Source organism: Rousettus aegyptiacus, unplaced genomic scaffold, assembly GCF_014176215.1.
Source record: "Rousettus aegyptiacus isolate mRouAeg1 unplaced genomic scaffold, mRouAeg1.p scaffold_m13_p_13, whole genome shotgun sequence".
Lineage (NCBI taxonomy): Eukaryota > Metazoa > Chordata > Mammalia > Chiroptera > Pteropodidae > Rousettus > Rousettus aegyptiacus.
This window is the reverse complement of record NW_023416288.1, coordinates 33394361-33416803: the sequence shown is the minus strand read 5'-3', so window position 1 is coordinate 33416803 and position 22443 is coordinate 33394361. Positions and strand designations below refer to the sequence as shown.

At 42.0% G+C, this 22443-nt stretch overlaps 1 protein-coding gene across 5 annotated transcripts in view; it reads left to right on the top strand.

Annotated features, from left to right (window-relative positions):
* Positions 1-22443, top strand: part of OSBPL3 (oxysterol binding protein like 3) — a 152138-nt gene that overhangs the window by 82010 nt on the left and 47685 nt on the right. For 2 of the 5 annotated variants that reach the window (XM_016159528.2, XM_016159531.2), the window contains exons 3-10: positions 6995-7111; positions 7276-7329; positions 8298-8411; positions 11499-11666; positions 12283-12406; positions 14154-14257; positions 14463-14555; positions 15571-15727. In XM_016159528.2, coding sequence (XP_016015014.2) covers positions 6995-7111; positions 7276-7329; positions 8298-8411; positions 11499-11666; positions 12283-12406; positions 14154-14257; positions 14463-14555; positions 15571-15727 — 931 coding nt within the window. Of the gene's footprint in view, positions 1-6958; positions 7112-7275; positions 7330-8297; positions 8412-11498; positions 11667-12282; positions 12407-14153; positions 14258-14462; positions 14556-15570; positions 15728-22443 lie in introns of all 5 variants that reach the window. The other 3 variants (XM_016159530.2, XM_016159533.2, XM_016159532.2) reach the window with 2 other exon arrangements.

The following is a 22443-nucleotide window of genomic DNA, read 5'->3' as shown; positions in this document are numbered from 1 at the left end:
AAGAGACTTTTGAGTCTCTTGGGTGGGCAGAGATATCCTGCCATCCCCGGCTAACACATGTGCATGGTAAGTGCAGGAACGTGCTTTCTGGGACGGTCTTATTCTTCTTACAGCAGCGGTCCCCAACCTTTTTGGCACCAGGGATCAGTGCTCCTATGAGAATCTAATGCCTGATGATCTGACGTGGAGCTGAGGTGGTGATGCTAGCTCTGGGGAATGGTTGCAGATACAGACGAAGCTTTGCTCGCTTGCCCGCCACTCACCTCCTGCTGTGCAATCTGGTTCCTAACAGACCTGTACTGGTCCATGCCCTGGGGGTTGGGGGTCCCCGGCTTAAAGAGAAAGTAGCACTGGAGGGAGCCCTGGACTAGCAGAGACATAGGTGACCTGGGGTGGACTCTAATAGACTTGTCGGGAATCTTGTCCAGAGTGGATGTTGCAGAGAGGCTGTGTGTGTAGTCAGTCTCCTGTCCACAAATGGGATCCACCACTTAATAGTTTGTGATCTTGGGTAAACTACATTGGAACTTAATTTCCCTCCTCTGTAAAATGAGGATAATAATACCTTTCTTATAGAAGCATTGCAAGGTACATAGAAGGCATTCAATAAGTAGGAGTTGTTACTTGCGTTGCTGCAATCACTACCGCAGTGTCACTTATAAAAACCCCGGCGGGCTGTGTGACCAGAGCAGAATGACACCGATGGGTTAAGAAGCTCCATTTTTAATAGTAGCTACAGCTCTTAAGAGGCTCTTGTTTTCAGAATAGAGCATTACGGAGGGAAAAGTACGTAAGAGATGCTGTTCACAGTTTTGAAGGGCTTGCATACAATTAGGGGGATATTTAACAAATATTAATAACTCACAAATCTATTTGAGGATCCTGAAAAAGTTCCAAAGTAATTACAGCCATAAATACTAAGCGAGTGATCAACGGGGTAGAAATAGTCATTACAAGGACTTTAGAGTTTTTTTTATTAATACTATTTTTATTATAAATCTATCAGTAGTCAACGCGATTGGAGAGCATGGCTCTCTCTGGAGCCCCAGAAGAGAACAGCCTCAGGCAGAGGCACAGCGGGCAGCTCACGTGGTTTTCTCTCCCCATTGTCAGTATCGACTTCTGCTGGTGACCCTCCTTTCTGCCACCTCCTGTGCCTTCTCCCGGGTTCACACCCCAAAGGCCGAGTGCATATTCTCCCATTATCTAGGTAATTAAGGCATCGGTGTGTGGGGTCTGTGACCATCCGAGTTACTAAGACTAAAACCATCTTGGGGCCTGAGCCACCTGGGCGTTGGCCTCTCCACCCCGGACCCGCGTGAGAGGGGAGGAGGGACGGTGGCCACTGGCCAGTCGTGACTGCCGGTCCCCGGGTGGCCGTCACGCTCTGAGTGGGCTCCTCATCGCTCGGTCCCTCTTTTTCTTTTCATCTTCTCACTTAGACCCGAAGGCCAGAGATGATTGATACACGAGGTTACCAGGCCGAAGCTCACGCTACTGTATTTTTTTGTTTGTTTTTTTAGGAGGCTTTACCAGCCATTATTCCGTTTGTTTTTATTATGGTAAGAACACTTAACAGGAGATCTACCTCCCTAACGTATTTTTAAGCGCACAGTGCCGTATCGTTCACTCTTGGCCCGTGTTGTACAGCAGATGTCTGCAACTTATTCATCTTCCATAACAGAGACTCTACCCATTTAATAGAACACATATTTGTGATATAAGATTTGGAAGAGATCTCACAGTTCATTTATTCTGATCTCCCTCCTTGGCTAGGAATCCCTTCTGTAAGTACCTGACCGAAGGCTCCGGTAATTAGGGAACTTTTTCTTTCATAGAGCAGCCCATGTCCTTTTCATCATTTTTCATGGTGCTAATTATTAGATAATCAGCAATCTCTTCTTTATGCAGAGCTGGAATGCAGGGCCTTATAACTCCCACCCGTTAGTCCTGGTTTCGCCCTTAGAGCCTGTCAAGTCAAATCCCGGTTCTCAAGACAGCCTGGCCTCCTGGCTACTCCATGGGCCTGTGGCCCAGCAGCAGCAGAGGCCTCACCTGTGCAGGTGCAGAGACTCGGGCCTTGCCCCAGGCCTGCTGAACTGAAATCTGCATTGTGACAGGATCTTCAGAGATTGATATGCACATTACAGTTTGAGAAGTACTGCCTTAGGTCACATAGTACCACCTTGCTATTTCTATCAGTCCTGCTCGTGTTTGAAAAACCTGAGTTGAGGAAGAAACAATTAACAAGAAGCGAGAATTCCGAATCTCAGTGTTTGAAACGGAATTTGTCTGAGGTAGCCGAAGCTGTCATTACATTAACTAGAAATCTATTGACCAGTATTTCCATATTCGTAGTACAATTGTAAAAGATGATATTGATGATCCTGAGGCTTTAGAAAATCACAAATGCCGTTAATCATTAAAGACGTGTTAAATTATGCTCCATGTGACTTAATGTTGCCTTGTGATTTTTAAAACTCTGAAAAATGTACTAAATAACTGATCAGAACAGTTCACTCTCCAAGTCATGGCAGATAGAGGCAGCCCCCAAACCTCCTTCTACCACACTCTTCAGCTGCAGGAAGAATGAACGTTTAAATCCTCTGTTCCTGACTTCACTGCAAGGGCAGCGACTGAGAATCCAGCATTTGAAAGGTGCACGGGAGATGCACGCTCTGGAAACAGCTGTGCTGGAGGGAAATGCTTTCAATTCGTGCACTCAGCAATATGGAAATGAACTTTGCCAGCTCATGAGCGTGAATAAATGCTTAGCCGCCTTCCCAACCACAAAGCAGCTTTCTATATTTAGCCCATTTTAGACATTCAGTAAAACTGACTGAATTTAATGCTGGATGACAGCGCCAGACTGTCTTCAGTTAAACCCCAGCAAAAACCTTAAGATGCCACTTCCCCCAAACTTTGTCATATTTCTCTCTCTACCTGATATTTACAGCGAGCTTGAAGCCTGACACCCCCAGGATGGGACGTCACCCCAACTGTGTTGGGCTAAGTCAGCAGGGCCTCGATCTCCCCAGGGGCCCAAGGCCACCCCTGTACTGGGTACCTCAGGACATTCAGCTCAAGGTGCATATCCTATTCCCCAGGTCACTAGGTATGTGATAAATAGGTAGAGCCATTCCCTGACGCTCAGTCCTTTTAGCCACGAGAAACCTGTATCCCTGCTTTTTTCTGTCCTGAGTACCAATTTATCCCAATTCAGCAGATATTATTAAAGCCCCTCACCCCAAGGGCCCCGTGGGACCCTTTTAATACCCACCTTGCTTCTCAGACTCATTCATTCAGTTGTATTAATTTAAGGCCCTTGTGTCCCAGACAGTGAGATTATAATCAGGAAGATGCAGGCCCTGTCCTCACAGAACTCACATTCTCTCCTGGGAGACAGACAGCCCAGGTAAGGTTTGCGTAAATGCTGAGGAAGAGAGAATTTCTGCCTGAGGAGCTTTGGGGCTAAATGAGAATTCCCCAACAGACATTCGTGTTTAAAAGAGCAAATGAGCAAAGACTTGGCAGCATTAAAATGCACCGGCTGACTCCCTGCCCCCTGCGGTGGGGCTCCAGGGTAGGGGGTGTGTCCCCCCCACCCCCCAGCAGGGTCCCAGACCTCGCTGGTCTCCGCCCAGGTGACCGCCCAGGTGACCGTGCTTCTTACTTCCTTCCAATTGCTCCAGGATCTTGGCCACTTCCTGGATTTACCCACCGCTGTCTGCCCGCCTGCCCCTCAGCACTTACTTCTGGGTCATCATCAGAATTCACGTATTTAAATTACGGTAGGCCATAGAATGTGCCATCACATGGAGCAGAATGATGAAAAATTTAGATTTCGCAGTCAGATGGCTTTACCACTTGGTCGCTTTATAGCACTGGGGAAGTTAATGAACTTTCTCTTCCTTGGCTTGCACGTTCAAACGATAAAGATACTAATAAATCCAATCTCACAGGATTTTGCAAGGATTAAGCGCAGTGTAAAGTGTGGTGATTAGCACACTACCTGATGCTTAATTAATGTTAGCTGTTATAATCGCTTCATTAATTTGTTCAACGTATTTATTCATATGTGCTATGCACTATGAAATAGTAAACGAGACAGAAAACGTTCCTGCTTTCATCGAGCTGGAGAGTATGCTCCAGTCGTTTGATATTATTATTGTCTACATAGTATATTCTTTCAATTGACCCCACTGGATAGTATTTCCCGAGATGCTATTATTTTATGTGTTAAATGGCAGGCCTTGCAGGGCATCTAACAGCCTCGGCTCCCAGCCATTAGATGCCACAGATGACCTCCCATCACTATGACAACCAAAAGTGCTCCGAGGTTCCACAGCCTCAGAGGGGGCAGAACTCGAGTTGTATGTTGGCTCTCAGGTTCCAGACGCAGGACGCCAGGATGGTGACAAACAGGAAAGTTGGGCGGGGGAGGATTTGAATGCTGGGCTTAGGAAAGGAGTAGGCTGCAGGGCTTTCTCCTTGAGGAGAGCCGTCACTTTCTTAAATACTTCAAGTCTGGCTTTTCCAACCTGTTAAGAATTTCAAGATCTGAGCCCGGGTAGAAGATAAAATAAGGAAAACAATAGGATATTTCATAGGAGTAAATGCAAACCCCTTTTGGCTTATTTACCTCGAGAGCCAACACACCCGTCTAATTCCCTGCCCTCTGCATTGGTTCTTTGGTAGGAATGCACAATGTCTCGAGAGTTCAGGAGAAATCTAGTCCTAACATGAATCCTTGAAACGTTCTTGGAATTTAACTACTACGGTATGATCTCATTCCACTTCCCCCTGCCCCCACCCTGAGTTTTGTAAAGTGTGTGATAACATCTAGTCCCTCTTGGCATTTGCATTTTGCACTATCAAACATATTGAGCAGATGTGCACGGTGGTCTAGTATTAGCATTCTGCATGTTGCCTTCTCCTTGGGCATCTTAAACAAACAAATCAATAGCATTTGATCCCCTTAGAGTACTTTCCAGAAGAGTTCGAGCCTTAGCTTTACTCTGAACAATGATAACACACACGCCCTCTTTCATAAATATGAATGTGGCGTATTTAATTTGTCAATAGTCATTGGGCCAGAAGATATTTGACATACTTCAAATACATGACAATTCATGATATTCTAAGAACATACATTTGTTTGCAGTCTTATCCCAGGATCAAGTTTATTCATTTGCCAATTGCATGCATACTCTGCACGAGACAGCAGGTTAGGCATCGTGAGAAAATCATAAGTGAACCAGACACTTTAAAACCTCAAGAAGTCTATTGTCCAGTAGGGGTGATAAACTCTCACTATATTATTATATTATTATAAGTAAGTTGTTAACTATTGGTAGGGTAAAATAGAATGCCAATGGAGTTAGGTATGAAATTGTACTTTCCTCTGAAGAAGGCTTCCTGGAGGAAGTGGAATTTTTAGCTTGATGACCTTTAAGATTCATTAAAATTTAGGCAGATAAGACACTATGAATTTTGAGGAGTGGCTTTCTGAACTGAAATAAATGTGAGAAGATTCGTGTGTGAGTGTGGCTTCCCATTACTTAATGTACATTATCCATTTCTTATGTGAGTGTAATTAAGTGGCTTTTAATCATTACCATAAAGAAATCTCATTCGATGTTGCTGTTTTTCTGAAACATTTGTCAAATGGTACGGACTCCCAGCTATAGGATGAAAAGTTCTGGGGATCTAATGTACAGCGTGGTGACTGTAACAATACTATATTATCTATTTGAAAGTCGTTAAGGAAAGTACATCTTAAATGAAAAGATAAAGTAGTAATTATGTGAGGGAATAGAAGTCTGTCAAATCATCACACTGTTTGCCTTAAATTCGTATATGTTACATGCTAATAATACCTCAATAATGGGGGGCATGTTTGTCAAAACTTAATTAACCTATGTTTGAAATGTTTTCTTTCTGATATGGATGATAGTTACTGAGGGTATAGGTGTATAAATTCATTGAATTGTACTCTTAAGATTTGTGTACTTTGTGTATGTTATATCTCAATAAAAATGTAAATAAATAATAATAAACAAAAAGCCTATTTTCTCAGCCACTGAAGTATTGCCAACTCTGGTCTATCTTGGGGTAATTTTGCAGTGATTTATGCATTTTGAAACATAGAAAACTAAATTTTCAGAATTTTTAGTGTTTTTCTTTTGTATTCCTTTAAAAATTCTTTTTCAGTCATTTAGTCGAAGTGACCTAAATAAGTAACAATGGAAAATTAATTGTAACCGTGTTTATACCTCCTCAAAATTGCAAACAGCCCAGTAGAGCAATAATTGGCCAAAAAAAGTTCTTAAAACCAAAGGAAAGAGGGGAAAACAGGATTTCTGAAAAAAGAGGATGAAAATACTTATTGCAAAAGCACCTTTTCAATGCCTCAAGATTCTCAATATTTAAATACCTAGAATTCGAAGATATTAACTTGAAACTAAATCATTATGTTGACCAAGTTGTCATGTTTACCAGCTTGCATCCTGTCTCATACTCTTCAGCCAATTCTTAAGCCAGTCTTCCCAAATTCTCCCTGCCCCCCACATCCCACCTTCACCTCTCCATTCTGATGTCTGTAGCTTTTGGTTAAAATTCAGACTGAAGTCTAGTGGTGAGGAAACACTTAACTGTATGATGATGTCCAAGGGGGCAAAAATAGAACTTACAGTGAAATCCTTACCTCTAACTATAGTGGTCAAGGTTCAAGCAACCAAAGAGAGAAATAGTCTCTTCTAAGAGAAAGCTTTTTGGAAAAAAAAAAAAAAAATCCAATTTGATGCCATTAAATTATAGCATTAAGTCTATAAAATTGAGGAATGGTATAAAAATTCAATTTGGATTTCTTCTCCCCAATGAACCCAGCCAGCTTCACCATCTTGGATGGATTCACTGAGCAGATGAAGTGCTTCTGAATGTTATTATTATTTTTAAGGATAGCCATTTAGCATGACCTGTATCATTGGAACAGGACAGCTGGGAAGTGGTGGAAGGACTGAGGGGCGAGATGAATTATACCGAGGAGCCATCAGTTCAGAAGGGATTTTTGCTGAAGAAGAGGAAATGGCCTTTGAAAGGCTGGCACAAGGTAAGATGCTGGCTTCGGCCTCACCTTGATTTGTACCCGCACTATCACACTCAGCACCCCGGTTCTTAGACACGTACATTTAACTCGAAGTTGATAATTGGGACTAAGGGAAGAACAGATATTTAAATAAAATGTTTTACTGGGTTGTGCTTTCTTCCCCACAGCGATTCTTCTATCTGGACAAAGGAATCTTGAAATATGCCAAGAGCCAAACCGACGTAAGTCTTCTTATTAATCCAACATGCTGTTGAAGAATTCTGAAGGGCTGATCGTTGTCAGCTCATGGATGAGATCGTGCACATGTGGGATTCCATCTCTCTGAACCGGGAACACAGAGGGGTAGTGACCCCTTCACATGGAACAGAGGGGCCTGCTCCTCGCTGGCCCAGCTTCGGGTCCTAGACGGGTTCAGTTCACTCGCTGAGTGGAGGTAGGGGGCTGCTCTCCGCACTGGATGGTGTATCCAGGGGTCTGTCTGTTCAGGTGTTAGGGTTGTGCTGAGCGGTTCCCTGGGTAGGAGAAGACAACGTTTGCAGCAAGGTAACGGGAACAAAATGCAGGGCAAGTGTCACTCCCACTGTTAGAGTGACTGAGGGTGTGGCGGAGAGGACATGGGTGAAGGCAACGTGGGATTCCCCTTGGTGCTGACGCGAGGCAGACAGCCCGTGAGGGCTCAGAGGCACTGTCGTTTCTGCCCTTGGTCGAGGTCCTTCTCTCGTCTAGCCCTCGTCCCTGCTTCCTCTCTCGCCTCCTGGCGGTGCTCATCTTCTAGGGCTGTGCTCATCTTTCCAGACCCAGGAGAGCCTGTCTTATCCTCCTCCTGCTTCTCCTTAAATCACTTCCAAATGCATTTAGATGCTGGAAGCTGCTTCGGTGGGAGGCAGTGCAGTCAAAGGTGGTTTTGCTGCCACGGGTTCAGTCCGTGGGGCTCCTCTTAGCTTCCTCATTTTCTTGCATCCTCGCTACTGGTCATGTAAAGCACTAGTTACATCACCCCTCACGAATTAACTAGATAATGCATGTACGGCACTGACAACCCAGTACGGAGTCACACTAAGTGCTGGATCAGTTGTTCTCATGTTTACTGTTGGTGGATGTGGAAGGCGGAGATAGAGAGAAGGAGCGTCAAGGATGTTACTGCCATTTTAACGCATGGTTCTCGACCGACCTCTTCGCGCCTCTGCAGATCGAGAGAGAGAAGCTGCATGGCTGCATTGATGTCGGGCTGTCGGTGATGTCCGTAAAGAAGTCATCAAAATGCATAGACCTGGACACCGAGGAGCACATCTACCACCTGAAGGTGAGACTGGCCCCCAGGTGCCGCCTCCCACTGCAGAGTTCCTTTACGTCGCGAAGGGATCATCAGTTACACTACTATTGGTGATACCTTTTGAATATTTCAAAACATCCAGCCAACATATAGAAGATCTTCATTATGAAAATATTTCCGATGAACGCTATAGATATTTGGTTGGGACAGACGACTGAAGGTTTAGCATCCTTGCCCCTTCATTCCCTAAATACCCCTTTCCCCCCATGGTTGTGACAATGATCGATAACAAAAAAATCTTCATGTTTCCCAATACAACCCCTCTCCCACCCCTAGGCAGTACTGTCTCTCATGAAGAACCATTTACCAGAGGTTAAATATGTTCCTTGAAATACCATATTTAATATTTAGTCTGTCTTACAACTTTGGCTAATTTTATAGGGAATCCATTAAAATTCTCACGTTAAAGTGAATGTCAGGAATTTTCCCCCTAAAGCATGGGCCTCCAAAGCTGCTTAACCACCCTCTTCTGCCTTGTCTCCTGTGAGTGGTTAAAAGTATGAAGCGATAGCTTTGGTGATTTAGATCTGGTTCAACTCTTGACCTGGCTACTTATTAGACGTTGGCCTTCGGCACATTATTTAATCTCTGGAAGTCTTGGGAGGGCTGCGTGTAGGAAACTTGGCATAATGCCTGACCCGCAGCAATCTCAGTAAGTTTAATCGTTGGGTGTACTTACTCGGTGGTACCCGAATGTTAGAAATGAATTGAGAAAGTGTTAAAACTCTTTTCTGACTTCGGCTGATTATTTGCAGTGTTGGGAATGGGGGCTGAGGGTTGGGAGAATAAAAGCATGAGGTTTTGAGCCCCATGTTTAAGGTATCCCCGTTCTCCCCGCGGATAGAGTGGTTGGGCAGATGCACATGTGACACATACGTGTGGTTGATTGACTGCACGAGACAGTCAGATCCATACTGTGTCCTAATCTAAGCGCCTCTACCTGTGCGTGCAAAGCAAGTTTCTCACCCTCGGCACTAGTGACATGTGGGCTGGAAAATTCTTGGCTGTGGGAGCCTGTCCTGTGCATTGTAGGATGTTGAGCGGTGTCCCTGGCCTCTACCCACTAGATGTTGGTAACGACCCCCCTTTAGTTTTGACAACCAAAAAAGTATCTCCAGACATTGCCTAACGTCCCCTTGGGGGAGGGGGTAAATCACCTCAGGATGAGAACAATTAGTGTGAAGTAAAGGAAGGAGAGACCTATAATCTAAAAAAAAAAAAGAAAATGTAAGGAAGAATATTCCGTCCACCTTCATTTCAGGGGTCGATCTCCTTTGCTGTCATTTAGGTTATTTCTCCATGTCCTCCCAGTGATGCTTAGTTCTGTGCTTTGATACGGTCAGGAAATTATAGGTTCTCGTTCATCCACTCTTTTAATTAACAGAATAAGTGATTATTAATTCCTAATTTTAAAGAACTAGAATGCCTTAAAATATATTAAATGCTACTATCATGATCAACACAGTTTATTATTTTCTGTGTTGATTCATTTTTAAGTTCTCTTCGTGTTTCGTGTTCATTCCTTTGAACATCAGCCGTGACTGTTAGTGTAGGTATGTCTAGTTATCTGAGGGTCCTAATTAATAGCCTCAGAGGCAGGTGGTTTTTTAATCTGGGCCGTCATTTTATAGGGGAGGGATCTGGCAGTAGAGATTTAAGTGGCTGTCTATCCACAGTCCTAATAGTGCCTGAGGGGCTGGCGCAGAACCCCAGTCAGTTATTCAATAAAGTGTTTTTATTCTTCTGCCTTTTTAACCGGTACAAAACAAGTCAAGATGAATGCTTTGGGCATGGATTTTTAAGAGCCTCTGAGAGCAGATCAGTGCAAAAGATGACACAATGTTCTCATTAACCACATCTGGGAAACAAAGTACATTTCGAGAACGTGATTTAAGGGAGACAAAGAGATATGAGTCTGTTTGTATTACTTCTTCCTGTACATGACAGATTCAGTAGCATCTAGAGAGGTTTTAAAATCTTGGACATACTTCTAATCAACACAGCAAACATGGGAGCCAACCTAACATTTCCTAAGCGAACGATGCTGCTGACATTTGTTCCCACATCCTTGTTCTCAGCAGCAGCATTTGTAAAGATTTTAATGTGATCGACTTGGATTTTTCTTCTTGGAAGTTAACCCACCATGCATTATTCTTGGGTCTTATAAATTGTCACGTTATGAGTCTCTGTGTTCTAATACATAGATACCTATCATTTTTTATTTTGAAAATATTAAGATACCCTCATAAGCACACAAAAACATTGACTAATAAGAAGTATCTATGGTTCATAGGTGCTTATTATATTCTTTTTAGTATTTTTATGTACATTTGAAGTATTTTAAAATAAAAGTGACTAGTCACAAACATTATTCTTCATGGAAATTAGACATTTATAGACACTCACTGATGGAGAAAATGGCTGTGTGCGTGTGTTTGAAAAATCCTAGAAATCACTTTTAATACTTTTTCAATTTTTTTTTTCTATTTCTGAGAGCAGGAGAAATGTTCTTTTAAATAGCCTTCGCATTCATTAATATGTAGTCCTCAGCAATGTATTTTTTGTCAGAGAAGATTAACAAAGTTAAATAATTTAGGAAGAATTTACTTATTCTTTCTAGTCCAGAGAAGATTTATATGAAAAGTCGGAATTATAAGAGTTTAAAAGAAACAAGGAGCTAATATTTTTGTAGGGCTAGGAGAAAGTGGGCCAGGAGAACTTGGAAATGCTTTAAGGGACAGGTAGATATAAATTTTAGCTTACTCATTTAATATAACTGATCATGGTTTGCTTTCTTAAGAACAGCATAACAATTGGCCCCTTTCATAGAAAGCCTAAATATATAGTTTGTGAAGACCATTTTTACTCTCCACTTCTTTTTCAAACTCGTTCCCATAGATCACCTAAATGTAAGCTAAGTTAATAAGCTAATTTTTCTACATTTCTTCATGTGCCAGTATAAAAAGAGCGCCAGAGGAGTGACCTCAGTTGGATGAAGAATCGTTTCTTTCAGCGAGTGATACTACTGTTTCCTTCTTTCAATTTAATACGATTTAGGTAAAGTCAGAAGAAGTCTTTGAAGAGTGGGTATCCAAACTCCGCCACCACCGGATGTATCGTCAAAATGAAATCGCCATGTTTCCACATGAAGTTAATCACTTCTTCCCAGGATCCTCCATCACGGACTCTGCACCTGGGGTCTTGGACTCCATTTCAAGTCGGAAGGTACTAACTTGCCAGCAATGGATCTAAAAGGCGGAATGGCTTTGGGTTGGGGAGTCCCGCTTGAGGAGTGGGCTGTGTCTGAGGAAGGAAAGGTTTGTGGGGAGGAGCAGGTAAGCTCGAGCTGGTATTTAAGGAGTCTGTTTGCCTAGTCTGTCAGAAGCAGGGCCGGAGGAACATCTGTTACCCCTGGGGCGGAAAGTAAAGGAGAGTATGTAAGGAGGAGTTGAATGGCCCTGAATGCTTTAGCTTTCTCTTGACCAATTTGACTTTTTTTGTTTTTGTTTTTTTAATCTGATTGTAAAGCACATTAGGTACATTTATAGCTATTCAAGATTGCAAGACCTCCCAACATTTATATAATTATTTTGATCTGATTACCATTTTACAGAAGAAGAAATTAAAGGCTGTAGTCCAAGGACTCATAGCATGGTATGGCCAAGCTGGGGTGCAGCTGGAGCTAAGGTCTCCAGTGGAGTGCTTTGCTAGAAGCTTCTTCCCCGTTGCAAGCAGCTGGCTTCCATTAGCAACTAGCTCATGTTGTTGTCCTTTTGCCCGAAAGTTTTCCCATTGGGCTCTGTTTTCATTTATAATGTCCTTTTTTTCATCTCTGGAACAGCGTAGCAGTATATCAAAGCAGAATTCATTTCAAACCGGAAGCAATTTATCGTTTTCTTGTGGCAGCGAGACGCGGGTTCCATTATGGTTACAGTCTTCAGAGGACATGGAAAAATGCTCAAAAGGTAGAGTGACTTGAAACCTTCTCCTCTTTCTTTCATGGCTCTTAGATTGCACTGGTTTAGTATTTATACCTCAGGTGAATTTATATCCTTCTCCGTCACTGGTCTACATTCCTTCTCATTTTTTGCTTATTAAGTTTACACTCGTGAATAACAAAGGACACTTTCCTTGCAGAGTTTTATGGCTTCACCTGAGCGTGCATGCGGACAGGTTTTCTTTTCTATTCTTTAAGTACTGATGCCTGTTTTCCATGTGGGCCTGTTCACTCACAGTTTCTAGGGGTGGGGGTCTGCACAGTTCTCTATTTTTTTTTTTAAGTGCCAAAAATGATTCCGATTCACATGAAAGGTTGAGAATCACTGTTCTAGAGGTGATTGGTTGAACCAAATGGAGATTTCTACAAAACAAGTGTTCTGTATTCTGGCTGTATATAAGAATCACCAAGAGAGCTTTTAAAATGCAAGAATACCTATGCCCTGGCCCCCTCTCCAGAAGAATCTTTTTAAATGGGTCTGGAGAGGGGCCCTGACATTGCTAATTTTCTAATGTTCTCTAAGTGATTCTGATAAGTAGCCAGGATGGAGAACTCCTGCCATAAGGAAGCTCAGTGTTCTCAACCTTAATTAGCTAAGAATCACCCAGGGGATTGAAAAACAAAAAAGTCACCAGTGGGATTGGGAGCATTCTGATTTAATTGTCTGGGGATGGGACTTGGACATGTATAATTTAAAACATTTCCGCAGCTGGTTTTAAAGTGTAACCACTATTAGAGAAAGATGCCAGCCTTGAAAATCGCATTTTCTTCTGCCGAATGCAGATATTATCATACCGTGTAGGTTTTGCCCTCCCAGCAAATATCACTCATGAGCTTCACTGAGTAACATTTTAGAACGTCAGTCCTCGAAGTGCTGTCTCTGGACCAGCAGCACTGGCCTGGCCTACAAACTTACTAGAAATGCAAATTCTCAGGCCTAACCCAGATAGACTGAATCAGAAAATCAAAGATCTGTGGTTTGACAGGTTCTCTAGGTGATTCTGGTGATACCAACATTTGAAAGCCACGATCTTAATACATTTGGGTTTTGATTCCTCAGCAGAAACATTATCCAGTGAACAGCAAATTGAGGGCTGTTTTTGAGTTCGTGACCCAGGAACTGGTCCGAGAGTACTCTTGGGTTCTCTCAGGTCAATCTGAAGCAGTCATCAGGGTCGTCATGCAGGTCCATGGTCAACAAAGTTATCCTTAGCAACCAACACAACTTTCATTTTATTTTCATTCATTTATTTATACGGGGTCTTTAAAATCGGATAGTGACACCCTGGTACTGAATATTAGAAATGATGATGATGACGATGGTGATGGCCGATCCATTTAATGCCTACGAGGTGCCGGCACTCTAAAAGCACGCTACGCATATCAACTCATTTTACCCACAGCTATCCTGTGAGCTATTTGTATGATTATTCCCATTGTCCAGATGAGGAAACTGAGGCACAGGGAAGTTATATAAATTGCCCAAGAATCACAGGTCATTAAGCATGTTCAGACGGAGGCAGCCTGGTTCTCCAGACCCATGCCCTTACCCACGGCAGTCTACTGCCTCTCCTGTAGAAAAGAAAGCAGAATTTCCTATCCTTCCATATGTACATTAAGAGTAGACAAATGAGAAAAGTAGCTGGTGCTAACATAGTGACGCCTGAGTGTCAAGGTCAGTGCTTCTGAATCCACGTTTTGCTTTCCTCTTGCAGACCTGGCACACTGTCATGCCTACCTGGTGGAAATGAGCCAGCTCCTCCAAAGTATGGACGTCCTGCACCGGACATATTCAGCCCCAGCTATCAACGCCATCCAGGTTAGCCAGATCCCACTTCCGTCTGCGTTCTGACCTCCTTCTGCTGTCCTTTCTTCTCCCCGCCTTTCACTAACAGTGGGATGTCGTCCGTTCGGTTGCTTTGGCCAAGTTTGAGGGGATGGAGGTGGTCACTTTGCCGTGACTTTTCCCCTGTGGGTTTGGTGGACCTTACTGTCTGTGCTCTCTTTCCCGTTTTGAAACGAAGGGTGGAACTTTTGAAAGTCCCAAAAAGGAGAAAAGATCACACAGGAGGTGGCGGTCCAGAGCTATTGGCAAAGATGCTAAAGGAACACTGCAGGTAACCATTGCTTCCCCAACACGCCGGTTTTTCCATTGGCCTTGCTCTGCATGCCACATGCCGGGAGCGACCTGTACTCAAGCAGGAGAATACACAAGGGGATTTTCTATAGTCGTTCTCTCAAATGCCCTGTGCAGCGACATGAATTCTATCACTTAGATTTTCTGGATGCTAGAATAAGCATGTCATGGATATTGGGTAACGAAAAGTGATATAAGGTCAAGGGAACTGCAGCCATTGCTACAACTTGGGTTTCTCCTTCTTTACTGCTCAGCCTGCCTGCCCGCTTCCCTGTTTGGGTGGGCGCCCTCACCCGGCTCTCCTGCTGCTGCTCAGCGGACCCATCGCTCCTCCGAGTGGAGTTTCTGGGAACAGGACACAGTGCATACGCTCCTTGCCTCCTATTCCAACCTCCCAGTTTCTCATCAGAGCTTTACTGTGTTGCGCTAGGCACTGACCTTCCCAGTGCACAGCTAAGCCGCAGGTCGAGATTTGCAGCTTGGCCATTTGAGAAAGGCCTTGGCAGCTTGCGCTGTCATTTTCAACCTATAGCTTTAATGTTTCTATGATTTCCAAAAGAATACAGTGATCCCCTCTTATCCAAAGTTTTGTTTTTCGTGGTTTCAGTTTCCCCACGGTTACCTATGGTCTAAAAATATTAAATGGAAAATTCCAGAAATAAACAATTCATAGGTTTTAAATTGTGCATCTCTACAGTTCAGTACTATGCATGGCTTCAGGCATCCACTGGGGATCTTGGGACATATCCCCATGGATAAGGAGAGATTAACCGTATGTGATTTCTCATTCATTTTTGTTTTTGCCAGAAGCTACTGCAACTTGCAGTAGGAAGCACTTTCCTGAGTTTTCATTTATTTTTCTTGTGTGTCATCACTCAATAGAAAGACTTACCCATATATTGTTCTTCTCTTACTGCCTTCCAACCTTAAAAACAAGTAACTATACTAAGCAATTTGCATCTGAAAAGACATATTTCCTTTTGGTATCACTTTAGGTTCCTAAACCTTTTTCTGGCCCACAAAGACTACATTCCTCCAATCCTAATTTGTCAACACTAGATTTCGGAGAAGAGAAAAATTATTCCGATGGCTCTGAAACCTCATCAGAGTTTTCTAAAATGCAAGAAGATCTGTGTCACATTGCCCATAAAGGTAAATGAGTTTTCCTTCTTCCCAATGTGTTTGATGAAAGTGTTAAATGCATGTCTGAATGTGGGATGTCCTTGGAGAGGAGACTTTAGTTGGTTTATTTCCTGATGTATTGAGATTTGGGGCAACTCAATTTTTATTTTATTTTCCTCGGAGTAAGGAGTGTATTGGCAAGAAGTTGGAACTATTCTGGAGGGCAGTATGACATTATTTTTCAACATTTTTTTAAAAATCTGCCTATCCAGCAACTTCGCTTTGAAGAATTCCTTTGTAGGGATTAACTTTAAATTTCTCGAAATAAAGATATCCATTGTAGCATTGTTTGTCATATCAAAAACTAGAAATAGATGTTCAACATCATTAGCCATTAAGCGAATGTAAATTAAAACCATCGTGAGATATTACCACACACCTATTAGAATAGTAGTTAATGTTAAAAAAAAAAAAATACTGCAGTACCAAATGCTGGTATGAGAGATCCAGAGAAACTGGATCTCCCATATGTTATTGGTGGCAATCCAAGATGGTAGAGCCACTCTGGAAAATAGTTTGGCAATTTTATATAAAACTAAACACATTTGCCATACAACACAACATTTACATTCCTGGCCATTTATCCCAGAGAAATGTAAACTTAAGTCCACACAAAAACCTGTACACAAATGTTCAAAGCAAGTTTATTTGTATTAGCCAAAGACTGGAACAACCCAAATTTCCTTCAACAATTGAATGGTTAAACAAACTATGGCACATCCATACAATGGAATACTACTCAGCAATGCAAAGGAGCAGACTGTGGTCATGTGCAACAAGTCGAAAGGACCTCGAGGGCATTATTCTGACTGGACATAGTCAATCTCTAAAGGTTATGTAGTGTATGATTCCACTTATTATTTTGAAGTGATAAGATAATAGGGATGGAGAAGAGATTGGTAGTTGCCGGAAGTTAGGGACAAGGAGAAGGGAAAGGGGAAGAGTATGGGTGTGATTATAAAGGGGTAGCAAGAGAGAGCTTGGTGGCGATGGAGACTTCTGTATCCTGATTCTGCTGGTTCCACGAATCTACACATATGACAAAATCGCTTTGACCTATATTTACACACATGTATACAGAAGAGGGCATGTAAAACCGGTGAAGCCTGAGTAAGAGCCGTAGATCATACCAGTGTCAGTTTCCTGGTTGTGATCTTGTACCATAGTTATGTAAGATGTTATCACTGTCGGAAACTGAATGCAGGGTGCCTGGGACTTTTCTGTATTATTTTTGCAACTTCCTGTGAGTCTGTGATTTCAAAATAAAGCTTTAAAAAAATTGGAAATGACTTAAATGCCCGATGATAAAGGCATTGGATTTTTTTTTTAATGCAATGTAATCATATGATAGAATAGTCGATAGTCACATAATAATAATAGCCACCTATGTTAAGATCATAGCTTTTAGGCCAGGTATTTATTAAGCGCATCACGTACGCCGTTTCATTTCATTCTAGCAGCAACCTGTGGGGTAGGCATTACTGTAAAATCCATTGCACAGGTGAGAAACCTGAAGCTTACATGGAAGTCCTCCCGAAGGTCAAATGGGAGAAAGCACAGCCTGAGATTTGACTCCTAACCGGCCTGGCCCGAGTCTGTGCCCCCCTCTCTTGGTGACTCGCTGCCCTTACAGATGGGGCGGCCAGGGTTTCTCATAGATGTAGAAATATGTTCACAGCACGTCACTGAGTAAAAATATATATAAAGTCACAAAATGATAAATAGGTATGATCCCCCCGCCCTCCACTTTTTGAAAAAATAGACTGTATAAACCTGGCATGTATAGTAAAAAGTCTGGAGGCTATACACCAGCATTTTCGTGGTGGAGGCTAGAGTTACAAGTACTTATTACCTTCTTCCTGCTTATCTTTTTAAATTTCATATATTTATCATTTTTAAAGGAGAAAATGGGTTAACCTTTTTTTTCAATAGGAGTGAGCACTCGAAGTAGGAAAGAAGACATTCCCTCTATTGCCTGGCTCTCCCGGCCCTGTATTTTTCTTCCTTCACAGTGTTGATTCCTTCTCTCTTTTTCCCCTTACTCTGCAAACCTAAAACGTGTTGGTTATGAGGAAGCCATGTTATGCTCTTTGCAAATTCCCACCTCAAACTCTTGTCCTACTAGTTCCTGTTAGAACTCTGTCCGTGTTGGCAAAGCTGCTGTTCCACCGATCTGTGAAGTGGGCAGAATTACCTGCCCCACCCCTTTAAAGCTCTTCATCCCCCCTTGCGTGTTCTCTACTATTAAAGGATCGGTTGTAATTAGGGCATCGAATTTTAGGTTTTGTGGCATGACCTTCAGGAAGTTCATTCTAGGAAATTCCTGTAAAATACCATTACTGTTTAATAATATGAACCGCCTTTTTAAAAACGAAAAATAATACTGCCTCCTGGCGGAAGGGAAATAGCCTGGATTTTACCTGCATTGAAGAAGCTGCTTCCTCAGCAAGTCAGAGGCTGCCGTACTGGGGAAGTGGATTCCCTGACCCCGCCCCGCTGCAGAGGGCTCAGCCTGGTGGACGGTCTCTAATGCGCCTCGGCCCGCTGTTCTGTCTCCCGCTCTGTGACAGCCCCCTGGCTGTAGTGTTGCCACACACCCAGACTAGGTCAAGGTTTGTGCTCCGAGAAACGTCGAGGCAGACTTATTTCACAACAGCCTGCGCCCCGTGCGCTGACTGACAGCGAAGTCCTCAGGAAGCCTAACGAGCTGTGTCCTGCTCCTGTGTATTGAAGTCCACACAGAGACTGAAGGATCTCTGGAGTCTCTCTCTACACAGGCAGTAACTCAGGCCTCACTGAGTAAGGACAGCTCTCAGGTTCGCCCCAGTCCTGTGACCTTTCTCGCTCCCACACATTCAGACTCGAAGCATCTTGACCTTTCTTCCAGTGTAAGCCTGTTTTTTTTACTGATACTTTTGATTATATTGTCTGCATCTCTAATCTATTGATTATGATTCCGAAGCAACTGGACTAAAGGCAATAATTCTACTGATGCTGTAACTTCCTGTATTATTACCTACTTTTTCTTCAACTTGTTAAATGTATTGGAATTCTCTCTGTTTTGTAGAAGTTAGGACAAATGGTAGGCAACCAATACATAACCATCCTAAAAAGTTTTTGTTATCTACTACAGACTATAATTTTGATTTTTATGGCATAACGATGAACTAATTTTCATTGGTTCATGTGTCTGGCTTTGTGTGTCAACTGACACACATATCAACAAACACCGAAAGGTACTAACATCTAAAAGTCAAAAGTAATTCATATCACATATGTTACCCTTTACCTTTCCCAAACTGAATTCCATGAAACACTTTACCCATAACGTGCTTTAAAAATGAAAGAATTCCGTGATTAAAAATGTTTGGAAAACACTACTGACTACAGTCTCCTTTGCATTTCCACAAGAAATAGTAAATATTAAAGGCACTGAGAAGTCCTGCAGTAGCAGTTTTCTTAGCTTTGTTTAATTCAATAATTTTCAATGTTTTTTGGGAAATTTTCCTCCCTCCTCCCCAAATAGCTATCAACTATTACCACTCTGGAACTAAAGTTTCTTTTAAAAACCTGCTTTAGGAGACACATTATTTGGAGCTAACCTTCTCTGCCAGCTGAGTCAGAAGACAGGCATTCATTCTAGGCTACCTTTGTCACAGACTAGCTGTGGGACTTTGACCTCTCTGGGCTTCAGTTACTTCATTTGTTAAATGCCCTAAAGTTGTCATCCTGACTCTTCTGGCTTTCAAATTCTGTGATTATCTTCTATGATTATTTTGCATTGTGTAGGAATAATTTATACTGTTGCTCATTGATGCAGGGGTATATGATGAAAGACTGTTCTTTTAGTATAGAAACAAATGACTGAATGAGGTGATTGATTTATGATGGGAAAGCAAGGAATAGTATAGGACTGGGGGGTTCCCCAAATGGAAGCGGATATTCACATTATCCCTTGGAAGGGGAAGAAGTGAGGTTTTACAGATACTTCTGCAACCTCCGGAAGGTATTTTCGGTGAGAGAAATCTTCATTTACAAATCTAAAGGCTAACAGAAGGACAAAATTAAATTCTATGAAATTATTTGGTATTCTTTTTTCCCTGGATTCTTTTCCTGCATTGAGTTTTAATTGAATGGTAATTTTTTTAATGGTTTGAGCTTATGGAAGTATTGAATAAAAAGCTAAGTATGTCACAATGACATCACTTTCATAGATTAAAAACTAAGAGATATATGTGACTTAAAGAAAAGCCAGATCATTTATTGAACATAATTTAGAATTCAGCATAAAAATCTGCTGAGCAATTGCATTTATGTAAAATATCGCTATATAAGTAGGACCATTTAATTAAATTACCTAATGTATCCAAATTTGAAAAACCATTTGGATAGAATATGAGTTAGAAAGTATTTTAACACCATGGACACCCTGCGAGTTTTAAAAATTAGGGGAGTAGATTGCGGGAGATCAAACCACTCCAGATATTTTAGATATGTTGACATTTTAAAGAAAATTCACTAAACTATGGTTTTCATTAAAAACATGGAAAGGAAAACAATGAGTCCTACCGTGGGTTGGACGCCGTACAATGGCATGTTTTTTTCATTGTTTCTTCGAAGCACTCTTGAGATTTGGGCATTATCCACACACACAGATGTGGAAACGGAATGGTAACTAAATGGTAGGGGTGGGATTTTGTTTCATGTTTGCCTTATTAAAAAATTTCTAACTCTGTGCCATACTACCCCTATAGAGGTGACGTCTGTGATTTTCTTGTCTTCCTCAAGATCTTATTCTTTTCCGATACTGAGAAACTTCTAGAGAAGGGACATATTTTTTTTTTAAAAAAAATAGAGCTCGGATAAATTAAGAATGTATAGGTGTCTTTCGTTACCAGCCTTGGCCACCCAAACATGCGGTCTATGATCTCAACCACTTAACTCAATAATTAAGAATGGCTTGGGAGCTACAGAAACGAGAAAGGTAGGGGTCGCCGCGTCAACCGTGTGACGCCGTGGCTTTCCATTCTGTCAAAGCTCCACTTCTGTCCCACTCTCTCAGCACAGTGAGGGGGAGACTCTGCAGAAGAGACGACACGCATGTCTTCTGCTATTCGAATACCCCGTGTGGTCTTGTCTATTATCAGATATCTGTAAATGCGATGCACTCCTTTGGATCGTTCTTTTTCTCACCAGCACCGTGTGTGAAGTTAGTAAGAAAACACTCTTGTCGCAGAGAATATCCCTGACCTCTCGGATCCTGCGTCATTAACGATTAATAGAAATGTGGGCTCCCATGAGCAGCCTCTAATCATTGCTCTGTGTGTGGGGGGGTCATTAGGCTACTGTGAAGGACTATTTTAATGTCCTCTGCGTGGGCTTAAGCAGTCGTCTAAGAAATTTAGTGCATGGGGACCTGGTCTTCTGAGCCGCTTTGTCAGGTGGTTTAAAAAGCATTTGACACCTTAAAATTAAATATAGGGACTACATGGGTTTCTTCCTGCTTATTTCGTGCCCGCCACAGTCTTGTCAGCTGTATGTTTTGAACCAAATGGTGTACATTCTGCCAACTTAAGAATTTTAATAGGAATCTTCTAGTCTGGTTGAATGCCTTGCTTTACCGCAGGCCAGCTGAAAGCCAGAGGAATTGATTTAGTAAGTGGCAGCCAGCGGTGAGTGTCACATTTATTTAATTTAGAATAAACACGACAGTGAAAAAAAAAAAGTTCTTTTGTAACCGCGTAAGGCAATAAACGTTAGTGGGACTTATTGTGATGATAATTTCGCAGCGTGTACAAATATCAAATCATTTTGTTGTGCCCCTGCAAGTAATATAATGTTACATGTCAATTATACCTTAATTTTAAAAAGAAAAGAATTGTAATAATAAACTAAAGAGACTTAAAAAAATAAACTTGACAGTGAAGAGGTATTCCCCCAGGGGCCCACTAGGATGGGCGCGGGTATCCTGTGGAGTTGCAAAGGGCGGGGTTTACCTATCTACTAGGACGTAAAATGCGGTGAGTTAGAGTGAGTTAGCTGTAGTTGCTCATTGCTTTCCAGCTGAGGCTGCTCGTCTACTGCTCAACAGATTCTGGTCAGTCCCTCATTCATAAAGCTTCTACTCTGCACGTAGTTATTTACCGGTGTTGTCCTGACAGGAGAATAAAGAATCCTCATAAAATTACTTCCCCTATTTCAAGAGACTGCCGTCACCACTGCTTTCATCGTCATGTGTTTCTTTGATCGCCATCACTATTATTATTGTATTAACACTTATTATTTATTATATGCTACACACTAGGTTAAGCGCTTTACTTGCATTATCTTATTTAATCTCTGTAATGGTCTTATAAAGTAAATGCTATTATTATCTCCATTTACAAATGAGGAAACTGGGATTCAGGTTCATCATATATTTGTCCAGTCATACAGTGAGCAGGTGATAGAGCTGGGAAGAATCCAGGGCTGGTGTTGGAACCCACACTGTTGGTCACTCTGTTGTCCTGCCCATTATTTTGCTCAATCAAATTGTTTAAATCAAAGAGCTAGGTGTGTTTCATAGATGTTATGAGAATATTTATTACCTATTTACCCTTGACCCCTGTCTTATATCGACAGAAACACTATAATTTGTATGTGTGTGTGTTTAAACAAATTGCTTATTTGTACTATGACTTTGTGAA